At 39.3% G+C, this 18,526-nt stretch overlaps 2 protein-coding genes, 4 non-coding genes and 1 pseudogene across 7 annotated transcripts; all 7 read right to left on the reverse strand.

The window, feature by feature from the left end:
• Nucleotides 1-2,500: 2,500 nt before the first annotated feature.
• Nucleotides 2,501-6,567, reverse strand: C15H18orf32 (chromosome 15 C18orf32 homolog). 2 transcript variants are annotated; one of them, XM_047526785.1, is made up of 3 exons: nucleotides 6,388-6,567; nucleotides 2,981-3,168; nucleotides 2,501-2,602 (listed from the first exon to the last, which is right to left on the reverse strand). In XM_047526785.1, the coding sequence occupies exons 2-3, from the start codon at nucleotides 3,143-3,145 to the stop codon at nucleotides 2,537-2,539; spliced, it is 231 nt and encodes a 76-aa protein (XP_047382741.1). In that variant the 5' UTR covers nucleotides 3,146-3,168; nucleotides 6,388-6,567; the 3' UTR covers nucleotides 2,501-2,536. The 2 variants fall into 2 exon arrangements, with proteins under 2 accessions (XP_047382741.1, XP_047382740.1); XM_047526784.1 differs by having other exon boundaries at nucleotides 6,311-6,565.
• A 1,566-nt stretch (nucleotides 6,568-8,133) lies between these two features.
• On the reverse strand, nucleotides 8,134-12,019 carry Rpl17 (ribosomal protein L17). The gene is made up of 7 exons (XM_047526783.1): nucleotides 11,960-12,019; nucleotides 11,034-11,086; nucleotides 10,905-10,945; nucleotides 10,330-10,464; nucleotides 9,980-10,078; nucleotides 8,800-8,991; nucleotides 8,134-8,316 (listed from the first exon to the last, which is right to left on the reverse strand). The coding sequence occupies exons 2-7, from the start codon at nucleotides 11,071-11,073 to the stop codon at nucleotides 8,269-8,271; spliced, it is 555 nt and encodes a 184-aa protein (XP_047382739.1). The 5' UTR covers nucleotides 11,074-11,086; nucleotides 11,960-12,019; the 3' UTR covers nucleotides 8,134-8,268.
• On the reverse strand, nucleotides 8,692-8,755 carry LOC124965911 (small nucleolar RNA SNORD58). Its single transcript, XR_007105290.1, has one exon. It is a non-coding gene; the product is annotated as a small nucleolar RNA SNORD58 (small nucleolar RNA).
• LOC124965912 (small nucleolar RNA SNORD58) lies at nucleotides 10,166-10,230 on the reverse strand. The gene has a single exon (XR_007105291.1). It is a non-coding gene; the product is annotated as a small nucleolar RNA SNORD58 (small nucleolar RNA).
• Nucleotides 10,779-10,843, reverse strand: LOC124965910 (small nucleolar RNA SNORD58). Its single transcript, XR_007105289.1, has one exon. It is a non-coding gene; the product is annotated as a small nucleolar RNA SNORD58 (small nucleolar RNA).
• LOC124965913 (small nucleolar RNA SNORD58) lies at nucleotides 11,158-11,223 on the reverse strand. Its single transcript, XR_007105292.1, has one exon. It is a non-coding gene; the product is annotated as a small nucleolar RNA SNORD58 (small nucleolar RNA).
• Nucleotides 12,020-14,592: 2,573 nt separating the features above from the next.
• LOC124965257 (transmembrane protein 126A-like) lies at nucleotides 14,593-15,185 on the reverse strand (annotated as a pseudogene).
• Between the last annotated feature and the right edge of the window lie 3,341 nt (nucleotides 15,186-18,526).

Here is an 18,526-nt window from a genome sequence, read left to right on the forward strand (position 1 = left end):
CCCTGTGGAGACCAGGAGGAACCTTCTCTCCCCCTTCCACTCTGTGACTGAGTGAATTCAGGACATTTAGCTTTATGGGGTTCAGGAGGCTGGAGATCAGTGATTAAAAGTTCTTTTTATTAGAGGCTGCCTAAAACAGCAGCAAGTAAGTGGATGGTCATTTTGAGAAAAATGCTGACTCACCCAGGTTTCCTAGGAAAGGATAGCTCAGTAATGAAAAAAGGTGATGAAGCCCAAGTCTTTCAGGTGAGCCTTGAATAATTATGTGAGAAAATGAGTATGACTCAGAGAGAGATAGGAAATGTAGCTAGAATTTACCAAGACAAAAGTGAATTATTGAAAAGTAGGTAAATTAAAGCATCATGGTTTAAGGTGAGCAAAATTAGGACTTTAAAACAAGCGCACAAAAACTGATCAGTTCAGACTCATGCTCTCCATTTTTGCTTAATTATTTCCAATAATGTATTACTAGGAATTATGGTATTACAAAGGACTCCTTAGTGTAAGTGAAGGAGATCTTAGTCAGGTGTGGTGGTCCATGCCTACAGTCCCAGCTGCTTGGGAGGTTGAATCACTTGAGCCCAGGAGTTCAAGACCAGTCTGGCCAAAACTGCAAGACCCAATTTTGGCCGGGAGGGGGTGGGGGTGGGGTGGGGGGGCAAAAACAAAATCTTGAAAACATAGACTTGCCATTTAATATGTCTAAACTCTATGAACCTGTTTTCTTGATCACTTCAAAGTTTCACAAATATCCAAAAAGTTCAAGGTGTTCCCTTGCACAGTGACAAGCACAATGTATTACAAATGGTAGATCTTAGTAGGACAGCAGCCCTCAAGTATAGACTGTCAAACAGTAGGACTGATATTTTGGGGAAGGGTGCACTGGTGTGGTACTGGACAGTAGTTATCAAACCCAGTACAAGGATAGTTGATGAAAGCATTTCTCAATTAGCCATCAAAATGAAGAAAACATGTTCGGGTGCACACTTGTAATCCCAGTGGCTTAGGAGGCCGAGACAGGATGATCACAAGTTCAAGGCCAGCCACAGAAACTTGGTGAGACCCTAAAGAAACTTAGAGACTCTGTCTCAATATAAAAAAGGGTTAGGGATGTGGCTCAGTGATAAACTGCCCAATACCAAAAAAAAAAAAAAATAGAAAAAGAAAACATGGACAAAATAGTAAATTTTTCACAAAAATAATTTTCATAAATTAATGAGCTATTGTTATCTTTTATCCTTACATTGTTTTATTCTTTTGCTATTAAAATGTCTTATGAAATATTGGTAATAAGTGATTTTTTTTTTCTTTGCGGCACTGGGGAATAATAAACCCGATGCTTTATCACTGAACCCTTTTTCTTTTAAGACAGGGTCTTGCTAAGTAGCCAACGGTGGATTCAACATGAAATCAACCTGTCTCAGTCTCCCAAATTGCTGGGATTACAGGCATATGTCTAGTTGGCTGCAGCAGAAAAACTGAGACCTGCTGATTTATATCAAATGAAGTCCAGGGTGGGTCCACAGGTTGACAGGCACATAGCTTAATGTAATCTTAGTTAAGATCCAGGATTTCACTGAGGACCCAAGGGCAAAAGTGCCTTCTAATTCATTTGTTTTCGAGAAAATAAATATAAAGATATATCTCATCATCTTTGAATATGTACAGATCCCTAAACTGAACTAAAGAAGCCCAAGATGAAAGAACAAAGCCCCCAGCATGTAAGAGCTCAGAACAGCCAAGAACTGCCCAGACAAGTCATTGTTATTGAAACCACTCAATTATGTCCTGTCTTGTCATGCAACAGTATGTTGTCCCATCACTTTGTAGATGCCACCTTAGTATTGTCTTATGATGTGGTAAATAATTTTCTTTTCAAGTATTTGATAAAGACTTTAAAAGAACAAAGAACCACAAATTAAATTGAATGTTTAATGCATTTGTAGGAATGGAAGGAATGCAAAAGCATTATAATTTTATAACACATTAGACATGTACGTAAAAGATGTTTCATTTTTCAATGAAGTTTCCTCTATATCCTTCTTCTCCATTTTCCTCAGAGCAATAAACAGTAGTTACTTACTCACAGATAAACTGCTCCATTGTGTTGGACAGTATTTTACCTTTATGTTTCACATCATTATCATCTGTATTATTTCACAGTAAAACTTACTCCATTCAAATTAAAAGAACCCGTAGAATTAGAGCAAACAGCAGTCAAATTCATGAGGATGAATGCTAGAGGCCTGAGTACTGAGTATTTACTGGCATAAACCTATTTATTCATATTACTAAATCAGCAATAATAGAAATAAAAGCTACTATAATGAAAATGGAAACCAGGAATGAGGTCATTAAATATAACTAAGTACATTTTAAATATAAATACCATGTATTTTCTGTTAAGTATCAGATAAATAAACTCTCTATCCAAAATCCTAGTTTCAGAGAAAAAGGTCAGAGACAATTACAAAGAAGGTGCTTCGTGTTATCAGGTCCATTTTAAAAACAACTGAGATCCTTTGGGAAAATTGCGTTAGTCTTTTTTTTTTTCATAGATTCCTGTTGGTCCTTTTGTTGGTAATCCATTTCTGTCAGCATCCTAAAATGAAAAAACATTTTAAGAATTATTATAACAAAAAGATACTCATAATAAGAAACATTTCTTAAAAAACAGACAACTTTAGAATGAAACAATTTTGCTTCCAGAATGCCTAAATTAGGCATGCCTAGGTTAGTACAACAGAACACAAAGTTGAACTTAACAAGCACCAATGCTAAAGGCGACAATTTTCAAATATCTTCAGTTTGTTTTGGCCATAAGTCAAAGGACAAATGCACTAATCCTTTGTCTAATTTAAACTCTTAGTTTAAATGTTAATTACCTGAGAAAAATTATTGAAGCTTCTGGCTCCAAGTATTACTCTAGGACCTCCCCCCGCTTTACCTGCTCCTATTCAAGGCATCTGAATGTTCTTACCTTAAAGTCTACTTTGCCTTTGTTTTTATCATTGGATTCTTGTACAGCTTTTCTAGGCCATATGCGACTAACAAAAGGGGAAATCATAGGGTATATGTATGGCTCCAGGAATTTTTTGTAGATCCAGAGAAGAACAGGAATGACGATACAAGGAATGCACACCATTGTCCCAGGTTCAAGTCCCTAAACTGTTGATACATACGAGGAAAACATTAGTTCACCAAAGAATAGTGACTGAAGAACTTTACTTAGAATAAGATATCTGTAAGGGTAGGGTGTGGTGGCACATGCCTATAATCCCAGCTACGTGGAAGGCAGAAGTAGGAGGATCACAAATTCAAGATCAGCCTCAGAAACTTAACTTTCTCAGAAGAAAAAATAAAAAGGGCTGGGGGTGTTCCTCAGTGGTAAAGTACCCCTCGGTTCAAATCCCACTACAATAAAAAACAAAAGAAAACAAAACAAAACTGAAAGGACTATTTTTTAGAGTGAAGGAAAAGTTTAAAACCATCATTTCTTTATTTCCTTTAAAAATTATTTATATGCTCTACCACTGAGCCACAACCCCAGCCACCAAAACTATTATTTCTTAAAACAAGGGTTTATTAAATAAAAATGCTATCTGCAAGATAAAGGAATAAGATAGTAGACAAGAATAATGAGATGGCAGCATCCAAACCTTTTCAACCACTGTTCCCCAATCATAAATTTGATGATAAAAGACGCCAACCCTCAATAGGTGCAGTGTAGTTTACATATACCAACTCATTTAATCCTGAAAAAGCCCAGGAGGCTGGTGTGCTTGCTATCTCCAATTACTGATAAACAAATGGAGAACAAAAACATCTGACTTATACTCCACTAAAGTGGAGCGTGCACTTGGCGTGAAATAACTCACAAGTCCCAATCTTCAGGGACTGATAATATAAATTAACCATACAACACTAAAGGCAAATTCTGTAATCAAGACATCACTTTGGAAGAGCCTGAAGCTACAAATCAATTGGCCTTTACCAGGTAACAACTCTTGGATGCTTTGTTTTTCTTTCTCTTTTTGTGGTGTTGGGGACAGAACCTTGAACACACTAGGAAAGCCATCTTCACTTGGTTACACCCCCAGTCCTATTTTTTTTGGTTTTTAAGGACATAATTTAAGGTGTGCTAACTAATAAAAATCTTACTCAATATTATCATATAGGTAAAGTTCTAAAAATTAACGTGGCCAATTTCTTTGGAAATTATAAATTCTATTTGGAATTTCTGAAAAGTAGCAATTTCTTAAAGGGCCAATAACAGTAACATAACACAATTAAGCCAAAATGTCGTTTAAATTTACAAGAATTTTTAATCCTCTAAGTGTACCATTCAGGGCTTTAAAAAGTAAGCAGCTTCAGAGCAGTGCATAAGGCATAATTCAGTATGTTAAAATTTCTAATTTCCAAAATATTGTAAATTAAGTAGTATTGACTGGTAAATAAGTCAGCACCATGAGTATACTAGGCAATTTTTAATTGTTCACAATTCAGGTAGTAAACAGTTGTATCGATAATCCAATCTGAATGTGCCTTTGACATAATTTACAAATGAGATGTAAATATACATCAAGGAATGGCCAGTTACTTTACAAAGAACCCAATAGATTCTTTGAAATAATCCCCTAATCAAAGTAATACTTTTTAAGAATTTACCAAAGTAACCTGTTGCAAAAATTTAATATTCTCTGATTAAAATATGACAAACTAGCCATGCATGTTGGCACAAGGTGTAAGTCCAGCTCCCTGGGGAGGTTGAGGCAGGAGAACCCCAAATTCCAGGCTAGCCTGGGCAACTTGGTGAGATCCTGTCTCAACTTAAAAAAATTTAAAAGAGCTGGGAATATAGCTCAGAGGTAAAGCTTCCCTGGGGTTTAATCCCCACTATGTATTGGAGAAAAAAAGGATAAAAAAGACAAACTAGCACTGAGTCTCAGGATTTTTCAAGGGATCATTATTTTTGGCCACTGATGGTTAGAATCTGATCTGAAGAAATTTCAGAGGTAATCTGATTTGGATCTTGAATTTTCTTATTGGTACTATGGCACAATAGTTACAGACTTTGGCTGACAGATACCTGGTTTTGAGGGGGGCATCACCATTTTCTAGGTGATGTTTCTGCGCAAATAATTTTTCTCATTTGTAAAATACAGACAATGATAGTACCAATCTTACAGGAATGCAATGTAGGTTAAATAATGTGAATTAAAGCTCATCCTGGGGCAGTGGCACACACACGTAATCCCAGTGGTTCAGGAGGCAGAGGCAGGAGGACGCAAGTCCAAAGTCAACCTAAATGAGGCCCTAAGCAATTCAGGGAGACTCAAAATCAAATATGAAAAGAGTTGGGGATGTGGCTCAGCTGTTAAGCGCCCCTGCGTTCAATCCCCAGTAACAAAAACAAAAACAAAAAATGCTCAGAACAATGTCAGCACATATTGTAATTTCGGTATTATTTTTAAAAGAAAAAAGACTCAAAAGTTGTGACCTATCCAAAGTTCAGAGTAAAGAGAGTTAAGACCAGAATTTCCTGTTCTGGTTTCCTAGCCCAAGACTACTGATTTTTCCTCTTTCAAAAAAACACAGTGGTCATGTTCTCCACCTTCTACCAAACCTTCAAATCCAACTGACCCCTTGCAAAACAACGGGTAATACTACCAGCACTAGATTATGCCGGTGACTGGCAATCCATCTGAAAGATTCATTTTTACCTTTGAGGTCGTTTGAAGTAAGATCGTATACATTATGTTGTAAATAAACTCTCAAAAACAAATGCTACTAACCGCTTATGCTACAATTAAAACTTTTTACGCATTTTTAGCTCTTTATAAAAGAAGCTACTGGTATTTTATCTTTTAATCCTCATGATTGTCTACAGGAGAACGTGGTTTTAGAAAAGTCTGGAAGGTGGCAAGGACAGAATCATTTTAACTGTTCTCCAAGACACCAAAGCGAGCAAATTGAGTTAGAACTGCTGCAGAGCAATCACCTTTCATTTGACTCGGTCCAAGATGACAGTGAAACAGAGGGGAAAAGGCAAGGCTCCACCAGAAGTAGGTCAGGTGGGGCGGGCCAGAAAGTCACCTCGCTTGAAGAAACCCAGCAGGCAGAGGTTGAGTCAAAGATAATTGAAAAGACAGAAAAGAACAGCAGGACCAGTGGCGAGGATCACAGAAGGGAAGCGACACGTACAACACAAGGCCAAGACGGGGAACGAAACTAGCAAGGAGAAAAGGAGCAGCAGGACCGAGGCCCCGAGCGGGCGGGTGGAAGGGACGCGCGTGGGGAGCGAGTGTACCGTGAGGCCAGGCGGGGTGTATCGGGAGCGCAGGCCGCCGCAAGGCGCCGGGCAGGGCGGGGAGGCGAGCCACGCACCGGCTGAGGATCCTGAGCGCCGCCGGGAGGAGCCTGCGGAGCTGCTCAAAAGCGCCGCGGGAGCGCGGAAGACAGAGCCCACCTTCCGGCCCCTGCCCCTGCCAGGCGCACCGAAGCCGGGCTCACCCGCTGCGACAAAGCCACCAAGGCAAAGTCCGTACTTCCGGGAGGAGGGACCAGCTGCCGCCCAGCCAATGGGCACCTCCAAAGGGACTGACAAAGGGTGCTGCGTCAGTTTGAGGACGTACAGGACGTAATGGGGTCGCGGGGCTGGACTCGCCGGGACTTCCGGCGCTGCTGCCGGGAGCCAGAGCCAGCGGGCCGGGAGGTACAGCTAAGCCTTGTAGGGCGGCGCTAGGTGCAGTTCCTTTCCGAAGAACTCTTGAGCTAGGGCCTATCCCAGAAAGCAGAATTCAAAACACGGATTCTGGAAATGACGCCGGCCAGCGGCTCACCACATAGGAAAGGTTAAATAGGCTGGCTGCAGACGCACACTTGCTTAGGTTATTTGCTTATTTAAGTATCTTAAAATGGAAGGGCAGGGATTTGGGGGTGAACTTGAAACCTAAGATAGGGGTGTAGCTAAGTGGTAGAACACGTCCTTGCCAAACGGATTCCATCAGCATCACCAAATCTGTTCTTAGTAGAAACGGTTATACCACTTCACCTACTTTAGGATTTCACAACCAGACTGGTGCTGGTGAGAACATGAATATGGAACTACTGCTGGTGGAAGTGTCTTTTGACAGTTACTCAAAATGTTGAGATTATCCTATGATCAAAAACTCGCAACCCTAGTTCACAGCAATAACAAAACACCCAATTGTTCATGAATATGAATACATGCTATATAGTATGTACAAACTCTCAAAACATGCTGTGAAAGCCAAGTCAGACATTTAACTCCATCTTCATGAAATGTCCCGAAGAGGCAAATACATACAGAACATTTTTAGGGATGAATAGGGTAAATGGCCAGTGGGAATCAACTATTGTTAAGATTCTTTTATGGGGGCTAGGGTTGTGGCTCAGTGGTAGAGCACTTGCCTAGCATGTGTGAGGCACTGGGTTTGATCCTCAGCACCACATACAAATAAAGTGTCCATCAACACACACAAAAAAAAATAAAATAAAAAAAGAATTTTTATAGGCCGGGTGTGGTGATAGACGCTTCTCATCTCTGAGGCAGGAGGATTGCAAATTCAAGGCTAGGCTCAACAACTCAAAGGTTATGTAGCCAGGGTTAAATTCCCTGTATCCCCACCCCACAAATTCTTTTATGGGACAAGGAGTAAATGCTAAAATTGATTGTAGTGATGTAATACCTCACCAAATATGCTGCCCTCTGTAAATGAGTTATATGGTCCGGTAAATCTCAAGACTGAATACAAAGTTTCAGAAATTTCCCCTTATTCTAATTCTATTTTATGTAAAGGATCTCAAGAGAACTAAGCACATTTTGGCCTGTCCTAGCTACTTCAGAAGCTGAATGATGACTTTGATCCTAGAGGTTCAAGGCTAGCCAGGGAATAAACAAGACCCAAAAGAAACGACCCCCTTCCCAAAAACCCAGCCATCAAAATTAGTGGGGGGCTGGGGTTGTGGCTCAGTGGAAGGATGCTTGCCTATTATGTGTGAGGCCGTGGGTTCTATCCTCAGCATCACATATAAAGGTATACTGTGTTCATCTACAACTAAAAGTATTTTAAAAAGATCTTAATTCTTTTAAAAAAATTAATGGCAAAGGGCAAATAAAAACTTGTTTCTAATTTTAGTCATAAACAAACATATTTGGTCCATCTTATGAGAACACCCAAACGATTTACTAACTTAAGACAACCAACATTCTTTTATTTTATTTGCATTTATTTTATGCTGAATTTATTCCCGTGCCATAAGTTTTTGTTTCTTTAGTTTCTTCTGGGATATCTGGGAAAGAAAAAAAAAAAAAGAGACCATTAAGTTTCTAGGTGAAAAGTCACATTAAATCTTGGGAGGACTTCATTTTATACTCAAGACACAGGAAGCCCAGTTGTAAAGACAATGGGGGAGGCAAGGACAGAGGATATTTACATGATAAAAATCTACACATGCTAAGTCCATTAATTGTGAAGGGGGAAATGGAGAACTACTCTCAGGTGCATAGCTTAAGGAAATAAATGTGATCATTTTCTAAAAAGTTTGAAGTGACTACAGAAACCTGAGACCACAGATAATTATATGCATTTGATATACTGAATACAAAGTCACTTTTATTATTAGGCAAGAAACAAATTAGGGTTATGAATGACAAAGTATTAAAGGGTTGCTCAGAATATTTTCCTTTCACGGTTATTCCAAAGGTGTCCTAAGATGGTCATCACAGCAACCATAGTATACACCAACAAAACTAAGCAACTACTAAGTAATTACCTTTTTCTTCTGTGCAACCTCCTCTTCTGGTTTAGGAACAATCTGTTCCTTTTCAGTGAGGATCATCTCAATGTGGCAGGGGGAACTCATGTATGGGTTAATCCGACCATGAGCTCTGTAAGTACGGCGGCGCATCTTGGGTGCTTTGTTCACCTGGATATGTTCAATGACCAGAGAATCTACGTCTAAACCCTGCCAAGAAGAGGAAGAACAAAATAAGGTAACATCTTTCACTTTCTTAATGCTATAAACTACATTATAGGGAAATACTAATCCCCAACCATGCCCTGAATCCGTATCTGAATAAATCATTTTTGAAAGGCAATCCTTTAAGACCTTTAGTGGTGTATCTTTTCAAGATGCTGCCTCCCTTCTGAGTTATCCCCACGATGTTGTTCTTACTGTGCTAGGTTAAGTGCTCTACTACTGAGCTATATCCCCAGCCTACCACCATGTTTATGTGACCACCCTTAAAGCTATTAAAGAGGGTTGAAGACTGGCATACCTGCAACCCCACATTACTCAGAAGGCTGAGGCAGGAGGTTCTCAAGTTTCAGGCCAGCCTATAGTAACTTGGGCAGTAACAGTCACAAAAAAAAAAGGGGTGGGGGGAATGGTGGCAGCAGCTGGAGGATGTAGCTAGAGAAGAGCACTCTTGGGTTCCATTCCCAGTGAAGGAAAAAAGGGTGGGGATGGAGAGGTGAAGGATAATGTAGAGTCAGTTTCTACACTTTACGCCTGTTCTGATAAATGCGAAAGGGTAATGGATAAATTTGTTCTGTCAACTTTATCACTCTTTCGACTTCTAAATTTTAACATTTTCCCTCATTACAAAAGTAGGCAACAAACCACATTAACCACCAATAAGGCAATAATTTGGATAATTAACCATACTACCAAAAAGTTCCATTGCACAAGAAAAGTTAAGACTGTTGGTAGAAGAAAATGTTACTTTTGGAAGTACTGGGATAAAGTTAAACCAGAACTGTGGAGAGACAGACCATGTTTGTGAAAATCTTTAGACAAAATTTTGGACTTGTGGAGACAGAAGGCAGATTTTAAAATAAATCTTTAAATGAGAGATTTAATCAGAGCAAGACAATGATATAATGATATAATTCTGGAATAACCACCTAAGTTGTATATACATATACATAAGGATGTTTACGGTTTGAGATACCTTAAGTTCAGCATTACTCTCTGCATTTTTAAGCATATGCAGCAAAAATTCAGCACTCTTTTTGGGCCACCGTCCCTGTGTCCAGCCCCACTGTTTGGCCTGAGAAAACAAAGGAAGGTGATTAGTAATTTCCCAGTTTAAGTGATCATTAGAACCATTGATGAATTTATTTTATCCAACACCAAGGTTGCTCAGCACATGGTTTATTTCACGGTTAATCCAAAGGTGTCCTAAGATGGTCATCACAGCAACCAGGAAAGCTTGACAAAAGTAGACTCTAGCCAGAATTATACCAGCTGATCACCTTTCCTTACAGTTTGTCTTTTCAAATAGCAACTAAGAATTCTCACCTGGGCACACCTACCAACTCCACCATTGTAACGCCGGAATGGCACACATTGCTTCTTTAAAGTGACATCCTTCAGGTACTTGGTAGCTTTTCGGATATGCATACCCTTGATGGCCTGTGCAGTTTCACGGGTGTTCTAAATACAAGTAATGAAGTTTTGGTTAACCATGTCAAAGTATAATTTTTAAAACAAATATTAAACATCAGAATGTCAAAATTGTGAGACATGACAATTGTGAATAAGAGCCAGGAAAACTGAAATTGGGGAAAATTAATCCTAACCCTGCATGTATCCACTGTAAAGTGTTTAAATCCCAACATCTTATAATTGTGTCTTATCTTGAATTGGATAGTTGTTTCTCAAGTAGTTCTCTGGTACTTTTATTCAGTTTCACAAATCCTGAATCAAAGTGCTCATAATACTGATGATCAATATATAAATAAAAAGTGGCTGCTCAGAACATATTAGTTTTCATGATAAATCCAAAGGTGTCCTAAGAAAGACATCACTGCAGCTTCCATGTAAGGATGAGTAACACTATAACGTGGAAACACATTGGATTACGAGTCCCATACCTTAAAGTGAACGCGAAGATTTGAACCTCTTGATTTGCATGCTAGAATATAAAAAATTTTTGGTTAATTTTAGGTATACTTTCATGCTCACCCCAAAGTAGGAATTATGGGTCTGTCTTATTCACTTACACTTTGTGGGGTTTTCTGGGTCAAGAGAGTAGCGGACCATTTTCACAGATCACCTGGAAGGGGGCACAGCATACTTGTCAGTAACATATAGTGAAGTTTCAGTAAGTGTTAAATGACATTAGACGCTGCTCAGAGAGTAGTTGTTTTCATGATTAATCTAAAGGTGTCCTAAGAAATGCCATCATCGCAGCCATTCTTTCCCTCCACCCTGTGCTTTCTTCTCTTCCTCTTCGCATCTACCAACCTCTACCACACTGATTACACGAAAGAGCGACTCGAACTTCTATCAGCCCTCTCCTGCCCCTTTGGAGAAAAACAGTTTCGAGTTAACCGTGGGTCTTTTGGACCTAAGATGCTGCCAATGCCCATGATGGTAAAAGCCAACTTCAATCCTCCCCATCCTCCTTCCTCTTTATAGAAACCTTCACTCACACAGCTTCACAGGAATAGCCTTCCCACACGACAGACTTTTGCACTATCACCCACTTTAGGTAGGAGTCATCCAATATGCACTTAATTGAAAAGAATTTGGTCTAGATCCGCCTTCATCCCCTCCAAACTTTCTCGCATTGCGGCGACAAATGCGCTGCATACTGGTCAACCACTCACCGCGGGGCACTGGACCTCCACAGTCGGAGTAAACACGAAGCACTATTGCCCGTAACCCCGGTCACCGACGAGCCCCTCCCTCCCCCGTCCCCATCCATCACGTTCCTCTGCAGGACTCAAGAGGCCGGCCGGCCCCCGAGCGCCAAATCGGGCGCTCTGCCACGTCTCCTCGCACAGAAGGACATCGCCTCCAGCACGGAATCGTAGCCCTGGGAGTTTCCTTCCCGGGAGCCTTGGCGCCCGCCATCCAGACATCAGGATGGCAGTGATGACCCGAGGATTGAACACTCACACCGAGACTCCAGAGAAACACTCACCTGAGGCCGCTTACAGGAAGAGGAAGAGGGGTGGCTTCTGGGAGAATTCATGAAAACTCGACCTCTCGCGAGATTTCAGGCTGAAAACGAGATCGGGGAGGGTAGAAAGGGAGTGTAGAATATGACACGTCTGAAACGAATTGCTTCCTTAGAGACTGTCTAAAAATTCTTTTTATTTGGTTTCCAGAAATAAATTTGTAGAATTTAAATATCAGTCAATTAAAAACAGGTTTGTAGTTCTAGGTTAGAAAACGTGTTACTAGACATGACCGAGAGACATTATTTAGTCGTCAACATTCGTTAGGTTTGAGTTTGTGATTATGTACCACTTGAAAGTGATTTAAAACGGCAATTAAGAAGAAAGGAGCCGGGCGCAGTGGCTCACGCCTGTAAATCCAGCGACTCGGGAGACTGAGGCAGGAGGATCACATGTTCAAAGCTAGCCTCAGCAACTTAGAGAGACCTTGTCTCAAAAAAAATAAAAAGGATGGTATGTGGCCCAGTGGTTGGGCACCTTGGATTCAATTAAAAACAAAGAAATCCTCTACCTCCTTTCGTTTTTGTTGTTTTTTTGGTACTGAGTATTGAACCCAGGGGCGCTTTATCACTGAACCACATCCCCAGCCCACATTTTATTTTTTTTGAGATAGGGGCTTGTGAAGTTGCTGAGGCTGGCCTGGAACTTGTGAACCTCCGTCTCAGTCTCCCCTCACTGACATCACAGGCGTGTACCACTGTGCCTCGCAATTCCCTTTGATTTGCAAACACTTCCACGTGTAATTCTAATAGATAAAGATTTTCTTTATCTCCTACTCTCTCCTCCTCCTTCCCTCCTAGTTTCACCTTTTAACATAATTACTATGTCATTATCATACACAAAGCAATAACAACAATAATGCCTTAATATATCTCATACCTTAATTTGTGATCAGTTTTTTTCACTTTCAAAAATGTTTTCACAATTTGTTCAAGTCCTGATCCAGATGATCCAGGTGAAATCCAAATATTGGTTTGTTTTTTTTTTTTTTTTTTTTTTTAGCTTGTAAAAGAAGTAGGTAATTTATTTTGACTTTTAAGTTTTATACATGGACATTTTTTTTTCTCTCCAGTCTTTTTGTTTTTTTGGGTACTGGGGGTTGAACTTGGGTACTTTACCACTGAGCCACATCACCAGCCCTTGTTTTCAATAATTTTGAGAAAGGGCCTCCTTAAGTTGCTGAGGTTTGTAGCAAACTTGGAATCATCCTTCCTCAGCCTCCCAAGTTGCTTGGATTACAGGTATGCACCACAGTATCCAGCTTTTCTCTCTACTTTTAAAAGTAAAGTATATTTGATAGAAAACTTGAGAAATCCAGAAAGGAAGCAAATAAAATCACTCATAACTATAATTCAGAGGATAGTCACAGTAAAATTGTGCCATATTTCCCTTGTCCCTTGTACATAATGTTCTTCTGGTGCAGGTTCTTTGTCTCAACTGGTATCATTTCTTATATTAAAAATACATTTTATGTGCCTATTGAGATAACAGATCATCTTTGCTTTGTGCAAAATTGAAAATGTATTTTAAGTCACTTGAATTTTAAATTTGGCAACTGTTTTCTTTAAATAGGCTAAGAGCATAATATTGCTTAACATTTAAGTCACTACATTTGAAAGGAGTTGAGATATGCTCAGAATATGATATTGGATAGGATTTAAGATTTGACGTGGTACTTTTCTGTGGTGACTAAGTTGCTTCATAAGAAAGTGCTAGTCTAGATGTGTGTTGGCCAATACTGTAGCCATGTATCCAGATTTTAGGTGCTAGTGGCTAACAGGATACTTTTCATCACAGGTTGGACAATGCTGATTCAGGTCCTATTATAATCAAAGAAAATGGTTTAAAGAACTAGGATGAGAAATATTTGGAAGAATACAACAGATCACTTAAAAATTTAAATGCTCTCTTAGTGACTGAATCCATGAAGATATGTCAGAAAGCAAAACAAGAACCAATAGGAAGAATATATATCTACTATTAGAGTGCCTGATGTGTCAGGTGCTATTAAGTAATTTATGTATGTAATACCAGTCTTGAGTGAGGTAACTGATGAAGGTACTGAGGATTAGAAGTTAGTTAGCTTGCTTAGTACATATGTACAAAAAGGAGTGATTCAAGTCTCTGATGATAACTATCCCACAACAGAGAGAAGCTTTAAAGGATGAACTTCGTCTATATCTTACAAAAATAGAGCTTTCCAAGAATATAGGTTAGCATTGATGTCCTGTGGGGAAAGTTATAAGTTCTAAAATTTTATGGGTTAATGATACCAAGGTAACACCCTGAACTGAGGAAACAAAGTAAAAGTAACTTTTGCTATGTTGATTTTTGTTTTAGTTTTCCTGTTTGACTTTGTGAAGTCTTCATGGAAAATTGCTGAATTTTTTCTTGTGTGTTACAGCCCAGATTCACTGCTTAATGTATTAAGAGGGCATCTTTCTTGAGTCCAACCTTTGTTGCCCTGTGTGTAGCCTTTTGTTGTAGGTCCCAGAATTATATGTCTTAAGATAAATTATAAGTCTGTTTATTTTTAACATTAGAGTTACAGGTTGTCTTTATAATTTTATTTTTTTGTATACACATTTGCTTAAAATCAGTGAATTTCTAGGCCAGGTTCAGGTAACTGAAGGGCCTTTATAAGTACTTTATATTGTGTAGACCCAAGGTATGCTGCAAACATAGTCTGAAGTAAAATGGGAAATAACATCCTTCTGAAGATGGGCTTAGAAATTCTAATCCAGTAAGTTAAGGTGTTTCCTTTCTCTGGTAGCAGAGCTGATTGATACCTGGCTGCTAGGCCACCATTTACAGGTATAGCCAAGAAAACAGGGTACAGTCCTCCTAAAACAAAACCAATAAGTCCACTCCGTGTCACGATACAGGTTTCACAATGCAGTTCACCTGTACTCAAAGGTAAACTTACAAAACCTTTGAAAGATGCATTTGCTGTCAGAAATGGGAGCACTGCCATTGGTAAACCAGCAGCTATTCCGGCCTGTGTCACATGTAAGACGCGCCGAAAAAGACTGTTTGCTATTAGGCCACAGAAAGCAGCATTGAGTCCAACATATGTGGATCCGTGTTCAAGTAGATTCCTTTCTGCTTCGGGTACTAGTTCAATTTTTCTGACCATGATATCAAAAATTGAGTTTTCCCTGACGGTATATGTGGTTTATGGTTTTCCATCTTGATCCTGTTGCTCTCCTCCCAGCAGCAGCGGGTGACTCTCCAGTTCTTCCTCCAACACGCCGGGGCTTAAACTACAACCTTTACTCTGCTACCCAAATATTGTATTTGAGAGAGACCTCTTATGTCCTCTTATGTCTTTAAATTTTTTTTTTTTTTTATATATTGGGGATTGAACCTGGGGGAGCTTTACCACTAAGCTACATACCCAGCCCTTTTTATTTCTTATTTTGAGACAGAGCCTTGGTAAATTGCTGAGGCTGGCCTTGAATTTATGATCCTTCTGCCTCAGCCTCTAAAATGAGTGGGACTACAGGCCTGCGCCACTGCCCCAACTCTCAGGTCATTTTAAATTTGTAACTATTTATCTTCCTCGTAATCTGTAACCTCCCATTCCCCATTCCATGCCAACTATTTGTGGAAGAGATTGGATCATTTTGTCATGTATTCTTTATTTCAGGATTTGGCTAATTGTACTTTCATTGTGTCTTTGAACACGATCTTCTATTCTTTTTTCTTTTTGTGGTACTGGGGATTGAACCCAAGAATGCTCTACCACATTTTAATTTTTTGAGACAGTTCTTCCTAAGTTATTGAGGGTGGCCTCAAACTTGAGATCCTCCTGCCTCAGTCTCATAAACCCTTGGGATTATAGGCCAATACCACTATACCTGGGGTTTTATTTATGTATCTTGAAACTTAATCAGATTCACTTAAAATTTTTTTCCACTTTTTTTAGTGCATTATAGTGGTACATATATTTTTATTTTTTTAAAGTTCACAGGCCTTTATATTTTTTACATTTGTTATGCCAAGAATTCTTAGGGAGTAGGTTCCAGCAGCTCAGGCTCCTTTCCATTTGTTCTCACAAGACCTGCTTCTCTGAGTGGAGCAGGCTGGTGCTTCAGCTGAACCCAGTACCTTTCTCCTTGGCTTCCTTCTTTTCCTGATCATTTCCTTCACACGTGTCAGGAAGCTGTCTCGGCTCTTAGAGTGCTTGACATGCTCAATATGCACATCAGTTCTCTTGGCAAGACTCTTGCCCTCAACTTGCTTACTTACAACAATGCCAACAGCATGCTGGGTAACACTGCAGACTCTCCCAGTTTTGCCATGATAACATGTGTGGGGCATTCCTTTTTGAACAGCACCCATTCCCCCAATGTCTACAATATCACCCTTCTTGTAGATTGACATATATGTGGCCAAAGGAACATATATAGGAACAAAGGCCTAGAGAACATATATTGGGTTCCTCTCTTCTTTCCCTTTGTGTTAGTCATTTTGGCGAATTACTGGAAGATGGCGGTTCCAGCCGAAAGGAACAGTGGTATATATTGATGGGATTTGTTGTTACATAGTCATACATGCACGCAATATAACAATATAGTTTGGCCAATATCACTCCTCAGCACTTTTCCTTCAAGTTTTTTGACAAGAAAACTTCACAGGTGGAACTGTGTATTTTCTATTGTATTATATCAAGAGGTACATAATGTCTTCTGATGGTCTCATTTTTGCTGATACTAAGGTGGCCAAGTGCGTTCAGGAGTTGTCACCCTGTTCCCTTCATTATACAGTTCCACATCAATTATTCAGTGGCTTTAGTAGCTATTTGAAGTCCATTACCTAGACTCATTATTTCATCATGTAGTGGAAAATGGTGATTTAAAAATATTCTATCAGTCCATTAGTTTTTTTTTTTTTTTTTGGTGCTGGGGCTGGAACCCAGGGCCTCATGCATGCTAAGCATGTGCTCTGCCACTGAGCTACACCCTCAGCCCCCTTATTAGCATTTTTATATGGGATTTGTACAAAAGAGAATGTATAAAAAAGAATGTTATATTGATGATATGCCAAGACAACTGTATTTAGGATACATTGCATTATATAAAATAAATTATCAATATATTATATTAATAATTAATACATCACATTAGTAATTAATTTTGTTATATTAATTATATTATATATTTATATATAAATGAAATCTTATAAGTACGGTCATACTTTTTTATGTTGAGTGCTTTTGCTCGATACTATGTGAGCACATAAGTGACTTCAGTGACTATTTTGCCATTCACTGTTATAACTTTCATCCTTCATTTATGCAGTTATCTTGAAATAAAGTTCCCACAGGAAAGGCAGGATAAAACCTAATTCTTCCCTTAAATTGACTTCCACAAAAGAGAACTGGTGTTTTTGCTATGAAAGGTGAGTAATTTTTAAATCTGTTTGTTTGTCTAACAAAGTTTTGTAGTTTTTGATGTACAAGTTTTTTTGCTTTTAAAACTAAATGTATTCCATCTGGGGGCAGTGGTGCACACACAATTCCAGTGACTCAGGAGACTGAGGAAGGTGGATTGCAAGTTCAAGGACAGCCTCAGCAAATTAGTGAGAGCCTGTCTGGTTTTAATCCCCAGCAACAAAAGGAGAAGAAAAAAAAAAAAAAAGAACTCTTCAGTCTTTATTCTGCAGAAGAGGCGCGGTGGAGGTGGGAGGGTGGCGGGGTGGCGGTGCTGGCAGTTCCAATTTTCTAATCCCATGGTCGGTTCCTTTGGCAGCCAGCCATCATCTCAGGACTTTTCCAAAAGTTATCTCATTACCATAAACTCTGGTATGGTTTAAAGGGACTTGTTAAGAATAACAAGACACTCCTGTATCACTCTTATTGGTTAGGCAATTACAAGAGCTTTAGGAGCTCTGTGCCACCAAAAGGAGATGAAGATGTATCTAGATCTCTCTATTTTTTTTTTTAATCACAATATCACAGGCTTTTACTGAACATATCAGTAACCGTGGGCTTTACTTCATAGGTCCTAGAGTCAGAGACTAGAGGGATCTTAGGATCAATTTAGAAAGTAGATAATAAAATCAGGAGAGGGATAAGACAGGGGTGGTGAGATGGGAGCAAGCAGAGCCTCCACCAAAAGAATCCAGCAATAGAAGGCAGTAGGACACTTTTGTAACATGGATTCCTGAAGGCATTGCATAATGCAAGACTAATTTCCCAAAGCAATGAACATACACTAAAGGGGAACACATTCTACTATGCCTAAACATGTGACAGTCATAACCTTCTACTTATTATTTCCAGGAGTATCTCTAAAATTTCACAGTGTGGTACTTAACAGCATAGGCCCTTTGAGCCAAACTTTTAAGTTCAAATCTAATTTCCTGTCCCCTTTCTGGAACCGTTTACGAGCTGTCTGACCTAGAGAAATTTGGTTAAGCTCTGTGCCATGGTTTCCTTACTTTCATCTTTCCTTGTCTGTAAAATGAGGATGGTAATAATCAAACCTACCACAGGGAATTGTTATGAAGATTGAATGTGTTAATAT

Source organism: Sciurus carolinensis, chromosome 15, assembly GCF_902686445.1.
Source record: "Sciurus carolinensis chromosome 15, mSciCar1.2, whole genome shotgun sequence".
Taxonomy (NCBI): domain Eukaryota; kingdom Metazoa; phylum Chordata; class Mammalia; order Rodentia; family Sciuridae; genus Sciurus; species Sciurus carolinensis.

Bases quoted from the DNA above. Each gene is read 5' to 3' on its own strand.
- Rpl17 (XM_047526783.1), bottom strand. From the start codon at position 11,073: ATGGTCCGCTACTCTCTTGACCCAGAAAACCCCACAAAGT. The intron at 10,946-11,033 runs GTAAGTGAATAA...TTTATATTCTAG, and splicing joins CCCAGAAAACCCCACAAAGT to CATGCAAATCAAGAGGTTCA. The intron at 10,079-10,329 runs GTGAGAATTCTT...TTGTTTTCTCAG, and splicing joins GAGTTGGTAGGTGTGCCCAG to GCCAAACAGTGGGGCTGGAC.
- C15H18orf32 (XM_047526785.1), bottom strand. From the start codon at position 3,145: ATGGTGTGCATTCCTTGTATCGTCATTCCTGTTCTTCTCTGGATCTAC. The intron at 2,603-2,980 runs GTAAGAACATTC...TTTTCATTTTAG, and splicing joins AAGGCAAAGTAGACTTTAAG to GATGCTGACAGAAATGGATT.